This window comes from Rhipicephalus sanguineus, chromosome 10 (assembly GCF_013339695.2).
Source record: "Rhipicephalus sanguineus isolate Rsan-2018 chromosome 10, BIME_Rsan_1.4, whole genome shotgun sequence".
Classification (NCBI taxonomy): Eukaryota; Metazoa; Arthropoda; class Arachnida; order Ixodida; family Ixodidae; genus Rhipicephalus; species Rhipicephalus sanguineus.
The window spans coordinates 108007805-108025777 of NC_051185.1; the positions used below are offsets into that span (position 1 = coordinate 108007805).

The 17973-nt window shown below is 50.1% G+C and overlaps 1 protein-coding gene, 8 non-coding genes and 4 pseudogenes across 9 annotated transcripts; all 13 read left to right on the forward strand.

The window, feature by feature from the left end:
* The first annotated feature begins 4846 nt into the window (after positions 1–4846).
* On the forward strand, positions 4847–4965 carry LOC119372800 (5S ribosomal RNA; annotated as a pseudogene).
* A 163-nt stretch (positions 4966–5128) lies between these two features.
* LOC119372763 (5S ribosomal RNA) lies at positions 5129–5246 on the forward strand. Its single transcript, XR_005179694.1, has one exon. It is a non-coding gene; the product is annotated as a 5S ribosomal RNA (ribosomal RNA).
* Positions 5247–5410: 164 nt separating this feature from the next.
* On the forward strand, positions 5411–5528 carry LOC119372773 (5S ribosomal RNA; annotated as a pseudogene).
* Positions 5529–5690: 162 nt separating this feature from the next.
* LOC119372758 (5S ribosomal RNA) lies at positions 5691–5809 on the forward strand. Its single transcript, XR_005179689.1, has one exon. It is a non-coding gene; the product is annotated as a 5S ribosomal RNA (ribosomal RNA).
* A 164-nt stretch (positions 5810–5973) lies between these two features.
* LOC119372765 (5S ribosomal RNA) lies at positions 5974–6091 on the forward strand. The gene has a single exon (XR_005179695.1). It is a non-coding gene; the product is annotated as a 5S ribosomal RNA (ribosomal RNA).
* A 163-nt stretch (positions 6092–6254) lies between these two features.
* LOC119372759 (5S ribosomal RNA) lies at positions 6255–6373 on the forward strand. The gene has a single exon (XR_005179690.1). It is a non-coding gene; the product is annotated as a 5S ribosomal RNA (ribosomal RNA).
* A 163-nt stretch (positions 6374–6536) lies between these two features.
* On the forward strand, positions 6537–6655 carry LOC119372760 (5S ribosomal RNA). The gene has a single exon (XR_005179691.1). It is a non-coding gene; the product is annotated as a 5S ribosomal RNA (ribosomal RNA).
* A 162-nt stretch (positions 6656–6817) lies between these two features.
* LOC119372761 (5S ribosomal RNA) lies at positions 6818–6936 on the forward strand. The gene has a single exon (XR_005179692.1). It is a non-coding gene; the product is annotated as a 5S ribosomal RNA (ribosomal RNA).
* A 163-nt stretch (positions 6937–7099) lies between these two features.
* On the forward strand, positions 7100–7218 carry LOC119372762 (5S ribosomal RNA). The gene has a single exon (XR_005179693.1). It is a non-coding gene; the product is annotated as a 5S ribosomal RNA (ribosomal RNA).
* A 164-nt stretch (positions 7219–7382) lies between these two features.
* LOC119372772 (5S ribosomal RNA) lies at positions 7383–7500 on the forward strand (annotated as a pseudogene).
* A 5196-nt stretch (positions 7501–12696) lies between these two features.
* On the forward strand, positions 12697–12815 carry LOC119372801 (5S ribosomal RNA; annotated as a pseudogene).
* A 161-nt stretch (positions 12816–12976) lies between these two features.
* Positions 12977–13095, forward strand: LOC119372766 (5S ribosomal RNA). Its single transcript, XR_005179696.1, has one exon. It is a non-coding gene; the product is annotated as a 5S ribosomal RNA (ribosomal RNA).
* A 242-nt stretch (positions 13096–13337) lies between these two features.
* On the forward strand, positions 13338–14638 carry LOC119406642 (uncharacterized). Its single transcript, XM_037673373.1, has 2 exons — positions 13338–13478; positions 13889–14638. The coding sequence occupies exons 1-2, from the start codon at positions 13338–13340 to the stop codon at positions 14636–14638; spliced, it is 891 nt and encodes a 296-aa protein (XP_037529301.1).
* The last annotated feature ends 3335 nt before the right edge of the window (positions 14639–17973 follow it).

Below are 17973 nucleotides of genomic sequence, written 5' to 3' on the forward strand. Positions count from 1 at the left end.
GTCGTGTTGTTAACAACACCTTGTTCTTGCACGGAGACGTGCGTGAGAGGCCCTACAGGGTCGAAGACTTCCGAGACGCCCTTGTCACTGCTGGTGTGCTCTCCGACGTGCTGGCGCTGGGGGCGTACCAGATTAACCATGTCTGGGCGGTCACCCTGAACACCGGAGAAGCCACAAAGAAACTCGCCGCCATGAAGGAGTTGAAGGTGAAAGGGCGTCGGTGTGTCATTTTCGACCCCGAAGACCAGCAGGTCAAACTTCGCCTGCATTGGCTGCTCTACGGCGTGCTGGACGAAGACATTCGGACAGCTTTCGCGGCGTTCGGGAACGTAACCGAAGTGACCCGAGAGCGTTGGCGTGTCCAAGGCATGCGTGAAAAGGGCTCAACCACGAGGAGCGTGCTACTCAAGCTGAAGCCTGGTCTCAAGGTGGACGACCTGCCCCACCAGGTTCGTGTCGCCGGCGAGTTGGCCCTCGTGGTGGTTCCCGGGCGAGCAATGCAGTGCCTGCGCTGCCATGGAACGGGGCACGTACGCCGTGACTGCAGGGTGCCCCGGTGTTCAAAGTGCCGGCGCTACGGACACGCGGACGCGGACTGCGTCCGTACGTACGCGTCGGCTACCGGGCTGCCAAAGGCGGATGACAACGAGGCGCTGATGGACGTCGCCGAGGCGGAAGAGGCGGCGAGGGGCACGGAAGACGCGAGAAGGCAGACGGGACCACTAGACACGTCGGCGCCTACCGGCAGTGACGCCCCGAAAGGGGCTGTGCCCGTCGGCCTGGAAGCCGTAAATGACTCGTCAGGGTCACCGGCGAACGATCCGCTAACACAGGTCCTGCCTGCAGCGTCGTCAGGAGGAGGTACCGGGACAGGTGCCATCCCAGCGCTGCAAAGGGCGGCGGTCGACTCGGCTGCGTCAACCGAGACGACTGGGACAACGACGAACTGTGAACCAGCTGCCAAGGTCGGCGACGTTAAGACCTCCAAGGAGGCACTGTCGGAGAAGAGTGGCACACCCACGCCCACCAATGCTGCCGCGGCGTCGAAGCGCCCCCACCCCCAGTCCAGCAACGACGGCAGCCAACCGGCTGCCCCTGGCGTCGAGGAGCCCCCTGCCAAGGCAGCCCAAGTTCGGCGGTCGTCCCTGCGGCCGCGCCCGAACGTGACTTTCGAGAAGCGCGGCGGTAACGCCGACCCCGTTGGACAAGCTCCAGCGATTGCGCCGGATGGCACTGCCGGCGATGGCATCGTCTAGCCTCGTGCTAGACGTGAGAGGTGAGCACAGTGCTGCTGGTCTCCTTTCAGTTCGTTAAAATGGCACCTGCGTGTTCGTTAAAAGTGGCCACCCTTAACGTTAGAGGACTGGCAGGCAAAAGGAAACAAAGCCAGCTGTATCGACTTTTAACGGAACGCGACATAGACGTCCTAGCGGTGCAGGAAACTAAAGTCGATGGCGAAGAGGAGACCGGCAGCATGGTGCAGCGTTTCACGTCTCGCTTTTTTGCTGTAGTTAGCCATGCAGTGGGCACATCGGCCGGCTGCATCCTATTTGTTAAGAAGTTGCCGGGGCTGCAGGTGAACGCCCATTTTACATGTGAGGCTGGCCGATCTGCTGTGCTCGACTTTTCTCTGAACAACTCCGAGTGGCGTGTAGTGTGCGTGTACGCGCCCAACAAGGTCGACGAAAGGGCCGTGTATTTTCATAGCCTTGAACAACGGCTCAGTGCAGGAAAGCAGTTAATAGTGTTGGGCGATTTTAACTGTGTCCTTAGTGCGCACGACAAAACGAGCACTCGGAGTTTCAGAGACAAGAGCACCGACATATTGACGCGTATTGTCGAAAGCTGGGACCTTGAGGACGTAGCTGAATGTATTCAAGGTACGAGTGCAGTAAAGTTCACGCGTTTCGAAGGCCCTAGCCATGCGAGACTTGACCGCGTCTACGTATCGGTAGACATCCTTCCGCAATGTACCAGCTACGATGTTATCCCGGTGTCGTTTTCGGACCACTGCCTAGTTCAGTGCTCTATCGGAATCACCAAGCGAATCACCTCTTTCTCGTGGGAAACATGGAAATTAAACAGTAAATTATTGCAGGACGAGGAGTTTAATTTAACTGTAAATGAATGCATCTCCAAATTAGACCCTAGTGAAAACCTTTGTATTTGGCAGCAGTGGGAATTATGTAAGGAATCTTTAAAATTGAAAGCAATTGAAAGGGCTACGTGTATTCGGCACGAAGAGAAAAGGAAAGAGAAGGAATTAAAACTGCTGCTTAATAAGCTACTCGAGCAGGAATGCCGAGCCCCCGGAAAATGGTCAGAAGACATCAGAAAAGTAAAACAAAAGATTGAGCAACTGGATGAAGAACGTTATCGCGGTGCGTTGGTGAGGGCAAGGGCAGAGGACACAGCCGCGGGTGAAATGCCATCGAAGCGCGCGCTGTGTTTGGAAAAAGCACGTGCCGAAAGAAACTACATACACGAGATAGAATGGGGCGGGGCGGTAACAACCGATACAGAGGAGATTAAAATGGCTTTCACTGAACATTATCGGGCATTGTTCGCCGCGCACGACGTAGACCTGGAAAAATTTAAGAACGAGTATCTGCCTGTTTTGCCCCGCGTTGACGATGAAAGAAAGGAGAGTTTGCAAAGGCCAATAACCTCAGCCGAAGTCGAAGTAGCAATAGACAAGTTAAATCCTGGAAAATCACCCGGTCCTGACGGATTCACCGCCGCTTTTTATAAACAGTTTAAACACGAAGTAAGCCCTATCCTCACAGTCATATTTAATGAAGCTTACAAACTTAATACATTACCACCGTCATACCGGTCTTCCCACACAGTACTTATACCCAAAACCGAAGATCCAGATAAGCTAAAATTTGTTTCAGGGTATAGACCAATAGCCCTCACTAACGTAGAATACAAAATCTATATGAAGGTTTTGGCTCGCAGACTACAGACTGTGATTAAGGACATCGTTGGGCCTCATCAAACGTGTGGTATCAAAGGACGATCGATTGTGACCAATATTCACATAGCGCGCAGCATACTTGAATGCTGTGATTATTCAGATGAGCGAGTCGCCATCTTACAGATTGATTTTCAAAAGGCGTTCGACTGCGTTGACCATAGAATTTTGTTTGCTCTGTTAAATTATGTTAACCTTGGTTCTGTTATTTGCGAGGGAGTGGCCCTGGCGTACCGAAACTGCACTACGAAATTGATCGTGAATAAGAGTCTGGGGGCCCCCATTAGTGTGCAGCGTTCGGTTCGTCAGGGTTGCCCCCTCAGCCCTTTGTTATTTTGCATGTATATTGAAACTTTGTGCCTCAAAATTGTCAATGAACGTAGAATCAATGGTTTTGAGTTACAGGCAGCACAAGTTAAGCTGCTTGCATATGCGGACGATGTGGCTATTTTTTCAAGGGACAAACGTAGTATCGAACAGGCTGTCGAAACCGTGCGCGATTTCAGCCAATCTACAGGGAGCGGAGTTAATTGGTCGAAGTCCCTGGGGCTCTGGCACGGATCGTGGCCAACCAAACCTGACCACTTCGCTAACGTGCCTTGGGTGACGACCCCGGGCAGGTATTTGGGCGTCCCGCTCGATGGTTATCGCGACAGCGATCATTATTGGAAAGCTCAGGCGAAAGACATACGGGAGAAAGCCGACAAGTGGAAAGGTGCCGCCTTATCGATCTTTGCCAGAGCCACAGTTTGTAACTTGTTTTTTATCAGCAAGTTGTGGTACGTAATGCAGGTGCTGCATTGCTCCCGGACTAATGTGCAGAAGTTTCACAGAATATTTGCCATATTTGTCTGGGCTTCTGAGTGGGAGCGATGCAGCCGTACCAACTTGTTTCGACGGGTCAAAGATGGGGGACTGGGACTTGGTCACCTCTTTTTGCGGCAGCTTGTTAACCGTTTTTTGTTTTTTAGAGACGTCACTGATCCCTTCCTGCGCACACTGTGTCAATTGCGACTTGGTAGATGTCTCCCAGAGTATGTAGTGACCACCGAGGATTTTGTGGGAGGGATTGGGGCTTTCTTTAAAGAAATTGTTTTTAGTATCAGGTTTCTCACTGTAAGATTTTCAAGGGAGTACCTTTGGAGTGTAAAACGAAAAGAACTTTATTTTGCCTTATGCAACATCGTCCTTCCAGTGCCGTTGTACAGGTCCTTGAACAGTGGAGGCCCAGGCAGCAATGTTTTAAAGAGAGTTAAAAAAATGAGGGTGCAGCCGGGAACAAAGACCTTTTTCTTTAAACTGCATACTGGAACGTTGCCTGTTAAATCTTTTTTGGAGAAAAGGGGTTGTTTTTTGCCATGGGGTACTCATTGTTTAATTTGCAAATTGCCGGAAACCATAGATCATGTTTTTTTGCACTGTTGGGAGGGGGTTTATTTTTGGGACGTTTTGCAGAGATCAGTCAAGAAAGAGTTCCCGCTGCACCCGTATGGCATTCGGTTTTTGTGCGTAAACAATGAAGATGGGGTTCCTTTCGATGCAATTATGCTCCTGGGCCTCCACTCCTTGTGGAGATCGCGAATGGCAGGCCACCATTTCGACAAAGATGCGCGGCCTGCACGAGCGTACTTCAGGGAGAGTATTGATTGGTTTATAGAATTATATAAAGCGGAACCGGAACCACCCGAATGGCTGTCAAGACTACAGCCACTGGTGACATTGCCCGAATTTTAACTTGACGATACCAGCACCATGCTGGTTGATTACACAGTCACCATATGTACCTTGTACATCGGGTGGCTTTTACACCAGTGTTGTGTGTATTATGTGCTGTGTACCAAAGCCAGGTAATAAAGAAAAAAAAAAAAAAAAATCGGCCATACCATGCTGAATGCGCCGGTTCTCGTCCGATCCCCGAAGCTAAGCAGCATTGGGCTCGGTCAGTACTTGGGAGGGAGACCACCTGGGAACACCGAGTGCTGATGGCACCTTCTTTTTTTTCTGCTTTTTTAGTTATTCTCTACAATGTATACTGCTGTTTTTTTATTTTTATTAGTCGCACTCATTAGTCACACTTCATAATTACACATTGATGTTATTGACAAGAGCACATTGGTAGTTACAAGTAGAGTCGTAAAGCGGTGTCCTCCCGCCATCGGCCATACCATGCTGAATGCGCCGGTTCTCGTCCGATCCCCGAAGCTAAGCAGCATTGGGCTCGGTCAGTACTTGGAGGGAGACCACCTGGGAACACCGAGTGCTGATGGCACCTTCTTTTTTTTCTGCTTTTTTAGTTATTCTCTACAATGTATACTGCTGTTTTTTTTATTTTTATTAGTCGCACTCATTAGTCACACTTCAATAATTACACATTGATGTTATTGACAAGAGCACATTGGTAGTTACAAGTAGAGTCGTAAAGCGGTGTCTCCCGCCATCGGCCATACCATGCTGAATGCGCCGGTTCTCGTCCGATCCCCGAAGCTAAGCAGCATTGGGCTCGGTCAGTACTTGGGAGGGAGACCACCTGGAACACCGAGTGCTGATGGCACCTTCTTTTTTTTCTGCTTTTTTAGTTATTCTCTACAATGTATACTGCTGTTTTTTTATTTTATTAGTCGCACTCATTAGTCACACTTCAATAATTACACATTGATGTTATTGACAAGAGCACATTGGTAGTTACAAGTAGAGTCGTAAAGCGGTGTCTCCCGCCATCGGCCATACCATGCTGAATGCGCCGGTTCTCGTCCGATCCCCGAAGCTAAGCAGCATTGGGCTCGGTCAGTACTTGGGAGGGAGACCACCTGGGAACACCGAGTGCTGATGGCACCTTCTTTTTTTTCTGCTTTTTTAGTTATTCTCTACAATGTATACTGCTGTTTTTTTTATTTTTATTAGTCGCACTCATTAGTCACACTTCAATAATTACACATTGATGTTATTGACAAGAGCACATTGGTAGTTACAAGTAGAGTCGTAAAGCGGTGTCTCCCGCCATCGGCCATACCATGCTGAATGCGCCGGTTCTCGTCCGATCCCCGAAGCTAAGCAGCATTGGGCTCGGTCAGTACTTGGAGGGAGACCACCTGGGAACACCGAGTGCTGATGGCACCTTCTTTTTTTTCTGCTTTTTTAGTTATTCTCTACAATGTATACTGCTGTTTTTTTATTTTTATTAGTCGCACTCATTAGTCACACTTCAATAATTACACATTGATGTTATTGACAAGAGCACATTGGTAGTTACAAGTAGAGTCGTAAAGCGGTGTCTCCCGCCATCGGCCATACCATGCTGAATGCGCCGGTTCTCGTCCGATCCCCGAAGCTAAGCAGCATTGGGCTCGGTCAGTACTTGGGAGGGAGACCACCTGGGAACACCGAGTGCTGATGGCACCTTCTTTTTTTTCTGCTTTTTTAGTTATTCTCTACAATGTATACTGCTGTTTTTTTATTTTTATTAGTCGCACTCATTAGTCACACTTCAATAATTACACATTGATGTTATTGACAAGAGCACATTGGTAGTTACAAGTAGAGTCGTAAAGCGGTGTCTCCCGCCATCGGCCATACCATGCTGAATGCGCCGGTTCTCGTCCGATCCCCGAAGCTAAGCAGCATTGGGCTCGGTCAGTACTTGGGAGGGAGACCACCTGGGAACACCGAGTGCTGATGGCACCTTCTTTTTTTTCTGCTTTTTTAGTTATTCTCTACAATGTATACTGCTGTTTTTTTATTTTATTAGTCGCACTCATTAGTCACACTTCAATAATTACACATTGATGTTATTGACAAGAGCACATTGGTAGTTACAAGTAGAGTCGTAAAGCGGTGTCTCCCGCCATCGGCCATACCATGCTGAATGCGCCGGTTCTCGTCCGATCCCCGAAGCTAAGCAGCATTGGGCTCGGTCAGTACTTGGGAGGGAGACCACCTGGGAACACCGAGTGCTGATGGCACCTTCTTTTTTTTCTGCTTTTTTAGTTATTCTCTACAATGTATACTGCTGTTTTTTTATTTTTATTAGTCGCACTCATTAGTCACACTTCAATAATTACACATTGATGTTATTGACAAGAGCACATTGGTAGTTACAAGTAGAGTCGTAAAGCGGTGTCTCCCGCCATCGGCCATACCATGCTGAATGCGCCGGTTCTCGTCCGATCCCCGAAGCTAAGCAGCATTGGGCTCGGTCAGTACTTGGGAGGGAGACCACCTGGGAACACCGAGTGCTGATGGCACCTTCTTTTTTTTCTGCTTTTTTAGTTATTCTCTACAATGTATACTGCTGTTTTTTTTATTTTTATTAGTCGCACTCATTAGTCACACTTCAATAATTACACATTGATGTTATTGACAAGAGCACATTGGTAGTTACAAGTAGAGTCGTAAAGCGGTGTCTCCCGCCATCGGCCATACCATGCTGAATGCGCCGGTTCTCGTCCGATCCCCGAAGCTAAGCAGCATTGGCTCGGTCAGTACTTGGGAGGGAGACCACCTGGGAACACCGAGTGCTGATGGCACCTTCTTTTTTTTCTGCTTTTTTAGTTATTCTCTACAATGTATACTGCTGTTTTTTTATTTTTATTAGTCGCACTCATTAGTCACACTTCAATAATTACACATTGATGTTATTGACAAGAGCACATTGGTAGTTACAAGTAGAGTCGTAAAGCGGTGTCTCCCGCCATCGGCCATACCATGCTGGATTCTACTTCCGGGCGCGCCAGCGAACGGACGCAGAATGAACGGCTCCGATGGAGCGGCGATAGCGGCCCAAGCCAGCCGCGGAAACAGGATCACCGTCGGACGATGATAAGGAATACGAAATTGTGCTGCCCACTCTGCCTACCGGTCGTGTTGTTCACAACACGTGGTTTTTGCACGGTGACGTGCGTGAGAGGCCCTACAGGGTCGAAGACTTCCGAGACGCCCTGGTCACCGCTGGTGTGCTCCCCGACGTGGTGGCGTTGGGGGCGTACCAGATTAACCATGTCTGGGCGGTGACCCTCAACACCGGAGAAGCTACAAGAAACTGGCCGCGTTGAAGGAGCTCAAGGTGAAAGGGCGCCGGTGCGTCATTTTCGACCCTGAAGACCAACGGGTGAAAATTCGCCTGCACTGGCTGCTCTACGGTGTGCAGGACGAAGACGTACGGACAGCTTTCGCGGCGTTCGGAAACGTCACCGAGGTGACGCGTGAGCGTTGGCGCGTCCAGGGCATGCGGGAAAAGGGCTCAACCACCAGGAGCGTGCTCCTCAAGTTGAAGCCTGGACTCAAGGTGGACGACCTGCCCCACCAGGTTAGAGTCGCCGGCGAGTTGGCCCTCGTGGTGGTGCCCGGGAGGGCAATGCAGTGCCTGCGTTGCCACGGCACGGGTCACGTTCGCCGTGACTGCAGGGTGCCCCGGTGTTCGAAGTGCCGGCGCTATGGACACGCGGACGCGGACTGCGTCCGTACCTACGCGTCGGCGACCGGACTGCCAAGGGCGGACGAGCACGAACGAGCTCATGGACGTCGCCGAGGCCGAGGAGGCAGCGAGGGGGACTGACGAGGCGAGAAAGCAGGCGGGTCAACCGGACACGTCGGCGCCTTCCAGCGGTGACGCCCCGAAAGGGGCTGGCCGGCTGAACAAGAAGCGTCAGGTGACTCGTCTGGGCTCAAAAGGCAACCAGCCGATAACACAGGTCCTGCCAGCGTCCTTAGGAGCCTGACACCGCCTAAGGGTTCACTGAACCGACGCACCAAGGAGCGGCGGGTGATATGGAAGCGTCGAGCGACACGGTTGGAAGGCGACGGAGAGCTCGCCAGCAACCAAAGCGGCGAGCAAAAAGCCGGAGCGAGCCACAGGCAGAGAAGGGGGGCCACAGACGCCTACCACTGCCACCGCGGCGTCGAAGCGCCCGCACCCCCAGACCAGCAACGACGGGACCCACGGCCATGACGCCGGGCGTCGAGGAACCCGCCGGCAAAGGACTGCCCAGGTACGGCGGTCATCCCTTCGACCGCGCCCCAACGTTACGGTCCGACAAGCGAGGCGGCAACGCTGAGCAAGTCGGGCAAGTTCAAGTACCGGCGCCGGATGGCACCGCCGGCGATGGGCATCGTCTAGCCACCTGCTAGACGTGAGAGGTAAGCACAGTGCTGCTGGTCTCTTTCCTTTCGTTAAAAATGGCTCCTGCATTTCCGTTAAAGTTGCCACCATAAATGTTAGAGGACTGGCAGGGAAAAGAAAGCAAGCCAGCTTTACCGCTTTTAACGGAACGCGACATAGACGTGCTGGCGGTGCAGGAAACGAAAGTTGATGCGCGAAGAAGAGACCGGCAGCATGGTGCCTACGTTTCAGTCTAGGTTTTTTGTTTGTAGTCAGCCACGCACTGGGCACATCGGCGGCTGGCGTACTTTTTGTCAGAAGTTGCCGGAGCTCACAAGTGAATGTCATTTTTCGTGTGCCGACGGGCCGGTGTGTTGATTTCTGACTTTCTTTGAATACAGTGACGCGTGGCGTATTGTGCTGTGTGTACGCGCCCAACAAGGTAGGAAGAAAGGGCCCTTGTTTTCTCCACGGCCTTGAGCAACGACTCTGTGCAGAAAGGCAGACGAATACTTGTTGGGCGACTTTAACTGCGGTTCTCAGTGCACACGACAAGACGAGCACTCGCGGGCTTTCAGAGATAAGAGCACGCTGTCTTGACGGGCATTCTCGAGAACTTCGGATCTTGAGGATGCTGCAGAATGTCTTCAGTATACGAGTGCGATTAAGTACACGCGCGTTTCGAAGGCCCTAGTTATGCGAGACTTGACCGCATTTACGTATCCGTTGACATCCTGCCGGCATGTACTAGTTATGCTGTAGTCCCGGTGTCGTTTTCTGACCACTGCTTAGTCAGTGCTCTATCGGAATAAATAAGCGAACCAATTCTTTCTCGTGGGAAACAAAAATTTAGGAAACGCTTTGTAATTGAGGAAATTGGCAAATTAGAACCTAGCAAAAGTCTGCACATTTGGCAACAGTGGGAGCTGTGTAAAGAAACTTTAAAATTAAAAGCAATTGACAGGGCTACGTGTATTCGGCACGAAGAGAAAAGGAAAGAGACGGAATTAAAGAGCTTCTTGATAAGCTACTAAAGCATGAATGCCGAGCCCCCGGAAAATGGTCAGAAGACATCAGAAAAGTAAAACAAAAGATTGAGCAACTGGACGAAGAACGTTATCGGGGTGCGCTTGTGAGGGCAAGGGCAGAGGACACAGCCGCCGGGTGAAATGCCATCGAAACGCGCGCTGTGCTTGGAAAAAGCACGTGCCGAAAAGAAACCACATACACGAGATAGAATGGGGCGGTAACGTATCAACTGATACAGAGGATCATTAAAATGGCTTTCACTGAGCATTATCGGGCATTATTCGCCGCGCACGACGTAGACCTGGAAAAATTTCAAGAACGAATTTCTGCCCGTTTTGCCCCGCGTGGACGATGAAAGAAAAGGAGAGTTTGGAGCGTGAAATAACACTGAAGTTGAACTAGCATAGACAAGTTAAATAAACCCTGGAAAATCACCCGGACCTGACGGATTCACCGCCGCTTTTTATAAACAGTTTAAACACGAAATTAAGCCCTATCCTCACAGTCATATTTAATGAAGCGTACAAATTAAATACATTGCCTCCGTCATACAGGTCATTCCCACACAGTACTTATACCCAAAACCGAGGACCCAGATAAGCTAAAATTTGTGTATTCAGGGTATAGACCAATAGCCCTAACTAACGTAGAATACAAAATCTATATGAAGGTTTGGCTCGAAGACTACAGACTGTGATTAAGGACATCGTCGGGCCTCACCAAACGTGCGGTATCAAAGGGCGATCGATTGTGACCAAATATTCACATAGCGCGCAGCATACTCGAATGCTGTGATTATTCAGATGAGCGAGTTGCCATCTTACAGATTGATTTTCAAAAGGCGTTCGATTGTGTTGACCATAGAATTTTGTTTGCTCTGTTAAATTAAATCATGTTAACCTTGGTTCTGTTATCTGCGAGGGAGTGGCCCTGGCGTACCGAAACTGCACGACGAGGTTGATCGTAAATAAGAGTCTGGGGGCCCCCATTAGTGTGCAGCGTTCGGTTCGTCAGGGTTGCCCCCTCAGCCCTCTGTTATTTTGCATGTATATTGAAACTCTGTGCATGAAAAATTGTCAATAACAATAGCATCAATGGTTTTCCAGTTGCAAGCAGTCGAAGTGAAGCTGTTAGCATATGCAGACGGACCCAATTGCTATTTTTACAAGGGATCAGATAGTATAATACAGGCCGTCGTCGAAACAGTGCTTGCAGTTCACCAAGGCTACGGGAGTGGCTGAACTGGTACAAGGAGCCTTGGGCTCTGGCACGGATCGTGGCCATCGACACGCCGGACCACTTCCCTCTAATGTGCCTTGGGCCAACGACCCCGGGCAAGTTACTTGGGAGTGCCGCTCGATTGTCTATCGCGAGAGCGGACAAACTACTGGAAAGAGCAGGTGAAAGGATACGCAGGAGAAAGCGGTGAAATGGAAAGGAGCTTCGTTAATCAATTTTTGCCAGAGCCACCGTCTGCAATCTGTTTTTTTATCAGCAAGCTCTGGTACGTAATGCAGTTGCGCATTGTTCCCGGGACTAATGTACCAGAAGTTCCATAGGATATGCCATATTTGTCTGGGCTTCTGAGTGGGAACGGTGCAGCCGTACCAACTTGTTTCGACGGGTAAAAGATGGGGGACTGGGACTCGGTCACTTGTTTTTACGGCAGCTTGTCAACCGGTTTTTGTTTTTTAGAGATGCCACCGATCCTCTCCTGCGCACGCTATGTCAATTAAGATTGGGCAGACTTCTGCCTGAATTTGTTGTGTCCACCGAAGGTTGTGTGGGAGGGATCGGTGGTTTTTACAAAGAAATTGTGACTACTGTAAGATTTCTTTCTGTGCGGTTTTCAAAAGAGTACCTTGCCAATGTCAGACGAAAAGAACTTTATTTTGCTTTATGTGATATTGTTTTCCCCGTGCCGCTGTACCGGTCATTGTACAGTGGAGGCCCAGGCAGCAATGTTTTAAAGAGGGTTAAAAAAATGCATGTACAGCCGGGAACCAAAACATTTTTCTTTAAACTTCATTCGGGAACGTTACCAGTTAAAGCCTTTTTGGAGCGAAAGGGTTGTTTTTTGCTGTGGGGCACGCACTGTATTATTTGTAAGTCGCCGGAAACAATAGATCATGTTTTTTTACATTGTTGGGAGGGGGTTTATTTTTGGGATGTTTTGCAGAGAGCTATCTGTCAAGAAAGATTTTCCCGGACTGCACCCGTATGGCATTCGGTTTTTGTGCGTAAAACAATGAAGATGGCGTTCCTTTGATGCAATTATGCTCCTGGGCCTCCACTCTTTGTGGAGATCGCGAATGGCAGGTCACCATTTTGACAAGGATGCGCGGCCTGCACGAGCGTATTTCAGAGAGAGTGTGCATTGGTTTATTGAGAATTATAAAACGGCACCGGAACCACCCGAGTGGCTCTCAAGAGTACAGCCGCTGTGACATTGCCCGAATTTTAACCTGACGATACCAGCACCATGCTGGTTGACTACACAGTCACCGTATGTACTTTGTACATCGGGTGGTTTACACACGTGTTTGTGTATATGTTGTGTACCAAAGCCAGGTAATAAAGAAAAAAAAAAAAAAAAAAAATCGGCCATACCATGCTGAATGCGCCGGTTCTCGTCCGATCCCCGAAGCTAAGCAGCATTGGGCTCGGTCAGTACTTGGGAGGGAGACCACCTGGGAACACCGAGTGCTGATGGCACCTTCTTTTTTCTGCTTTTTTAGTTATTCTCTACAATGTATACTGCTGTTTTTTTATTTTTATTAGTCGCACTCATTAGTCACACTTTAATAATTACACATTGATGTTATTGACAAGAGCACATTGGTAGTTACAAGTAGAGTCGTAAAGCGGTGTCTCCCGCCATCGGCCATACCATGTTGAATGCGCCGGTTCTCGTCCGATCCCCGAAGCTAAGCAGCATTGGGCTCGGTCAGTACTTGGGAGGGAGACCACCTGGGAACACCGAGTGCTGATGGCACCTTCTTTTTTTCCGCTTTTTCTTTTGGTTATTCTCTACAAGGTCTACTGAGGTTTATTTTTATGAGGCACACTTTAATAATACAACACAGCACATTGGTGCTTACAAGTAGCGTTGTAAGGCAGTGTCTCCCGCCATCGGCCATACCATGCATTCTACTTCCGGACGCGCCAGCGAACGGTCGAAGGATGAACGGCTCCGATGGAGCGGCGATAGCGGCCCGTGCCGGCCGTGGTAACAGGATGGCTGTCGAAGATAACGCTTACGAGATTGTGCTGCCTACTCTGCCCACTGGCCGTGTTGTTAACAACACGTTGCTTTTGCACGGAGACGTGCGTGAGCGGCCCTACAAGGTCGAGGACTTCAGAGATGCCCTCGCCACGGTTGGTGTGCTCCCTGACGTCGTGGCGTTAGGGGCGTACCAAATCAACCACGTCTGGGCGGTGACACTGAAAACCGGTGAAGCCACGAAGAAATTAGCAGCGCGGTTAAGGAGCTGAAGGTCAAAGGCCGCCGGTGTGTGGTTTTCGACCCTGAGGTCCAGCAGGTCAAACTGCGCCTGCATTGGATGCTTCACGGCGTCCAAGATGACGACATCCCGTCCGCTTTCGCTGCATTCGGGAACGTCACCGAGGTTACCCGAGATCGTTGGCGCGTCCAAGGCATGCGAGAAAAGGGCTCCACCACAAGAACCGTGTTGCTGAAGCCGGGAGTAAAGGTCGACGACCTGCCCCACCAGGTTCGTGTCGCTGGCGAGTTGGCCCTCGTGGTGGTGCCCGGGCGTGCAATGCAGTGCCTGCGCTGCCACGGCACGGGACACGTTCGCCGGGACTGCAGGGTGCCCCGGTGTTCGAAGTGCCGGCGTTGCGGACACGCGGACGCGGACTGCGTCCGTACCTACGCGTCGGCGACCGGGCGGCCAAAGGACGACGAAAATGAAGAGCTCATGGACGTCGCCGAGGCGGAGGAGGCTGCGAGGGGAATCGACGAGGCAGGAAAGCGGTCAGGGCCAGAGGACACGTCGACGCCTTCCAGCGGTGACGCCCCGAAAGGAGACGGGCCGGTGGACCAACCAGCTGTAGGCGACATGTCGGGGACAAAGGGCCACCAGCCAGCAACACAAGTCGTCCCAGCGGCGTCAGGATGCGATACCCGAAAGGGCAAGGCACCAACGCTTCATAGAGGGGCGGGCGAGTCGAGTGTGTCAACCGACGCGTCGCCGGCAGTCACGTCGAGTTCACCAGCACCCAAGGTTGGCGAACCTACAAGCTTGAACGAGCCACAACCGGAGAAGAGTGGCGTTCACACGCCGCCCAATGTCACCGCGGCCTCCAAGCGCCCCCACCCCACTACCAGCAACGATGGTACTGAAGCGACCGTAACTGCCAACGAGGAACCACCCGCCAAGAGTGCCCAAGTACGGCGGTCATCCCTTCGACCGCGCCCCAACGTTCCGGCCGACAAGCGCGGCGGCAACGCGGAGCACGTGGGGCAAGTCCAAGTACCTGCGCCGGATGGCAACGCCGGCGACGGCATCGTCTAGCCACGTGCTAGACGCGAGAGGTAGGCATTGTGCCGCTGGTCCCTTTTCTTTTCGGTAAAATGGCGCCTGACTGCCCGTTAAAGGTCGCGACCATAAACGTTAGAGGACTGGCAGGAAAAAGAAAGCAAAGCCAGGTTTACCGACTTCTAACGGAACGAGAGATAGACGTGCTTGCCGTTCAGGAAACGAAAGTCGACGGCGAGGAGGAGACCAGCGGCATGGTGCAGCGTTTCGCGTCTAGATTTTTTGTCGTTGTTAGTCATGCAGTGGGCACATCGGCTGGATGCTTACTTTTTGTTAAGAAGTTGCCGGGGCTTCAGGTGAACGCTCACTTTTCGTGTGCGTCGGGTCGGTGTGCCTCTCTTGACTTCTCAATGTACAACACCGAGTGGCGTGTCGTATGCGCATATGCGCCCAACAAGGCTGAAGATAGGGCCCTGTTCTTTGGTAGCCTTGAGCAACGGCTAAGTGCAGGAAGGAAGTTAGTATTGTTAGGGGATTTCAACTGCGTCCTCAGTTCCCACGACAAAACGAGCGCTCGGTCTTTTAGAGATCAGAGCACAGATGTGTTATTGAGAATCGTTGAGAACTGGGACCTTGAGGACGTTGCCGAAAGTTTCCATTGTTCGGGTGTACTGAAGTATACGCGTTTCGAAGGCCCAAGCTATGCACGACTCGACCGTATTTATGTATCAGTCGAAGTACTTCCTGAATGTGCTAGTTACGAGGTAGTGCCGGTGTCCTTTTCTGACCACTGCTTAGTTCAGTGCTCTATCGGAATTACCAAGAGAAGCAACTCTTTTTCGTGGGAAACCTGGAAATTAAATAGCAAGCTCCTGGAGGATGAAGAATATAATTCGACTGTAATGGAGGAAATTAACAAATTAGACCCTAGTGAAAGCCTGCACATTTGGCAACAGTGGGAGCTACTTAAAGAAACTTTAAAATTAAAAGCAATTAACAGGGCTTCGTGCATTCGGTATAACGAGAAACGGAAAGAGGCTGAAATAAAAGCGCTGCTTGATAAGCTACTCAAGCAGGAATGCCGAGCCCCTGGAAATTGGATAGAAGACATCAGAAAAATAAAACAAAAGTTAGAGCAGCTGGACGAAGAACGTTATCGGGGTGCGCTTCTGAGGGCAAGGGCAGAGGACACCGCTGCAGGCGAAACGCCTACGAAACGCGCGCTATGCCTAGAAAAAGCGCACGCCGAAAGTAACCACATACACGAAATAGAATGGGGTGGTATACCTTATCAAAAGATACAGATGACATTAAAAGAGCTTTCACGGAACATTATCGGGCGCTATTCGCATTGCACGAGGTAGACTTTGAAAGTTTCAAAAATGAATTTCTGTCTGGTTTACCCCGTCTGGACGACGAAAGGAAGGAAATTTTAGAGCGTGCAATAACAGTGGCCGAAGTGGAGCACGCTATAGACAAGTTAAATCCTGGAAAGTCCCCAGGACCGGATGGATTCACTGCCGCCTTTTATAAAATGTTTAAACGCGAAATTAGTCCGATTCTAACGGTTATATTTAATGAAGCGTATAAATTGAACACATTGCCTCCATCATACAGGTCTTCCCACACTGTTCTCATACCCAAGACCGAGGATGTACATAAACTCAGATCTGTAACAGCGTATCGACCCATAGCCCTAACCAACGTTGAGTATAAAATTTATATGAAAGTATTGGCTCGATGATTGCAGACAGTCATAAAGTACATCGTCGGGCCTCACCAGACATGTGGCATCAAAGGGCGATCTATTGTCTTAAACATTCATAAAGCGCGGAGCATACTGGAATATTGTGATTTTTCGTATGAGCAGGTTGCCATATTACAGTTAGATCTGGAAAAGGCTTTTGATTGTGTTGATCACAAAATTTTGTTTGCTGTATTAAATCACGCTAACCTCGGTTCTGTCATCTGCGAGGGAGTGGCCCTGGCGTACCGAAACTGCACGACCAGGTTGATAGTAAATAAGAGTGTGGGGGCCCCCATTAGTGTGCAACGTTCGGTTCGGCAGGGTTGCCCCCTCAGCCCCCTGATGTTTTGTCTTTATATTGAAACCTTGTGTTTGAAGGTAATCAACATTTCCGGTTACATGCAGCTGAAGTCAAGCTGCTTGCGTATGCAGACGATGTAGCCGTTTTCACAAAGGACCAACACAGTATAGAACTGGCTGTCAAAACTGTGCGTGATTTCAGTCAAGCTACAGGGAGCGGGGTTAACTGGTCCAAGTGTCTACGGCTCTGGCACGGATCGTGGCCATCGAAACCAGACCACTTTGCTAACATATGCCCTGGGTGACGACCCCGGGCAAGTACTTGGGCGTCCCGCTGGAGTGTTATCGCGACAGCGATCACTATTGGAAAAGTCAGGCTAAGGATACGCAAGAGAAAGCAGAGAAGTGGAAAGCAGGTGCCCTATCGATCTTTGCCAGAGCCACTATTTGCAACCTGTTTTTCATCAGCAAGCTGTGGTACGGTATGCAGGTGCTGCATTGCTCACGGACTAACGTGCAAAAGTTCCACAGGATATTTGCCACTTTTGTCTGGGCTTCTGGGTGGGAACGGTGCAGCCGTACCAACTTAATTCCGACGGGTAAAAGACGGGGGGCTCGGACTGGGTCACCTCTTCTTCCGTCAGCTCGTTAACAGGTTTTTGTTCTTTAGGGATGTCACTGATCCTTTCTTGCGCACCATATGCCAATTGCGACTAGGTAGACTGTTGCCTGAGTATGTTGTCTCAACTGAGGATGTGTGTAGGAGGGATTGGTGGCTTTTATAAAGAAATAGTGTCGATTGTGAGATTTCTTACCGTACGGTTCTCGAGAGAATATCTAGCCAATGTGAAACGAAAGGAACTTTACTTTGCTCTTTGTGATGTTGTCTTGCCTTTGCCGTTGTATAGGTCATTGTACAGTGGAGGCCCAGGTAGCAATGTGTTAAAGAGAGTTAAAAAAATGCATGTGCAGCCCGGAACAAAAACATTCTTCTTTAAGGTTCATTCAGGAACGTTACCGGTCAAAACTTTTTTAGAGCGAAAGGGATGCTTTTTGCCGTGGGGTACACACTGTTTAATTTGCAAGGTACCAGAAACAATAGATCATGTTTTTTTGCATTGTTGGGAAGGGGTTTATTTTTGGGATGTCTTACAAAGAACTATTAAGAAAGATTTACCTCTGGACACGTACGGCATTAGGTTTTTGAATGTCGACAATGAATACGGGGTTCCTCTAGACACCATCATGCTCTTGGGCCTCCACTCTTTGTGGCGATCGAGAATGGCATTCCCAGGATTTGGGGACATCTGTGCGTGGCGCCATC

Bases quoted from the DNA above. Each gene is read 5' to 3' on its own strand.
- LOC119406642 (XM_037673373.1), top strand. From the start codon at position 13,338: ATGGCTGTCGAAGATAACGCTTACGAGATTGTGCTGCCTACTCTGCCC. The intron at 13,479-13,888 runs GTTGGTGTGCTC...CGTGCAATGCAG, and splicing joins TCAGAGATGCCCTCGCCACG to TGCCTGCGCTGCCACGGCAC.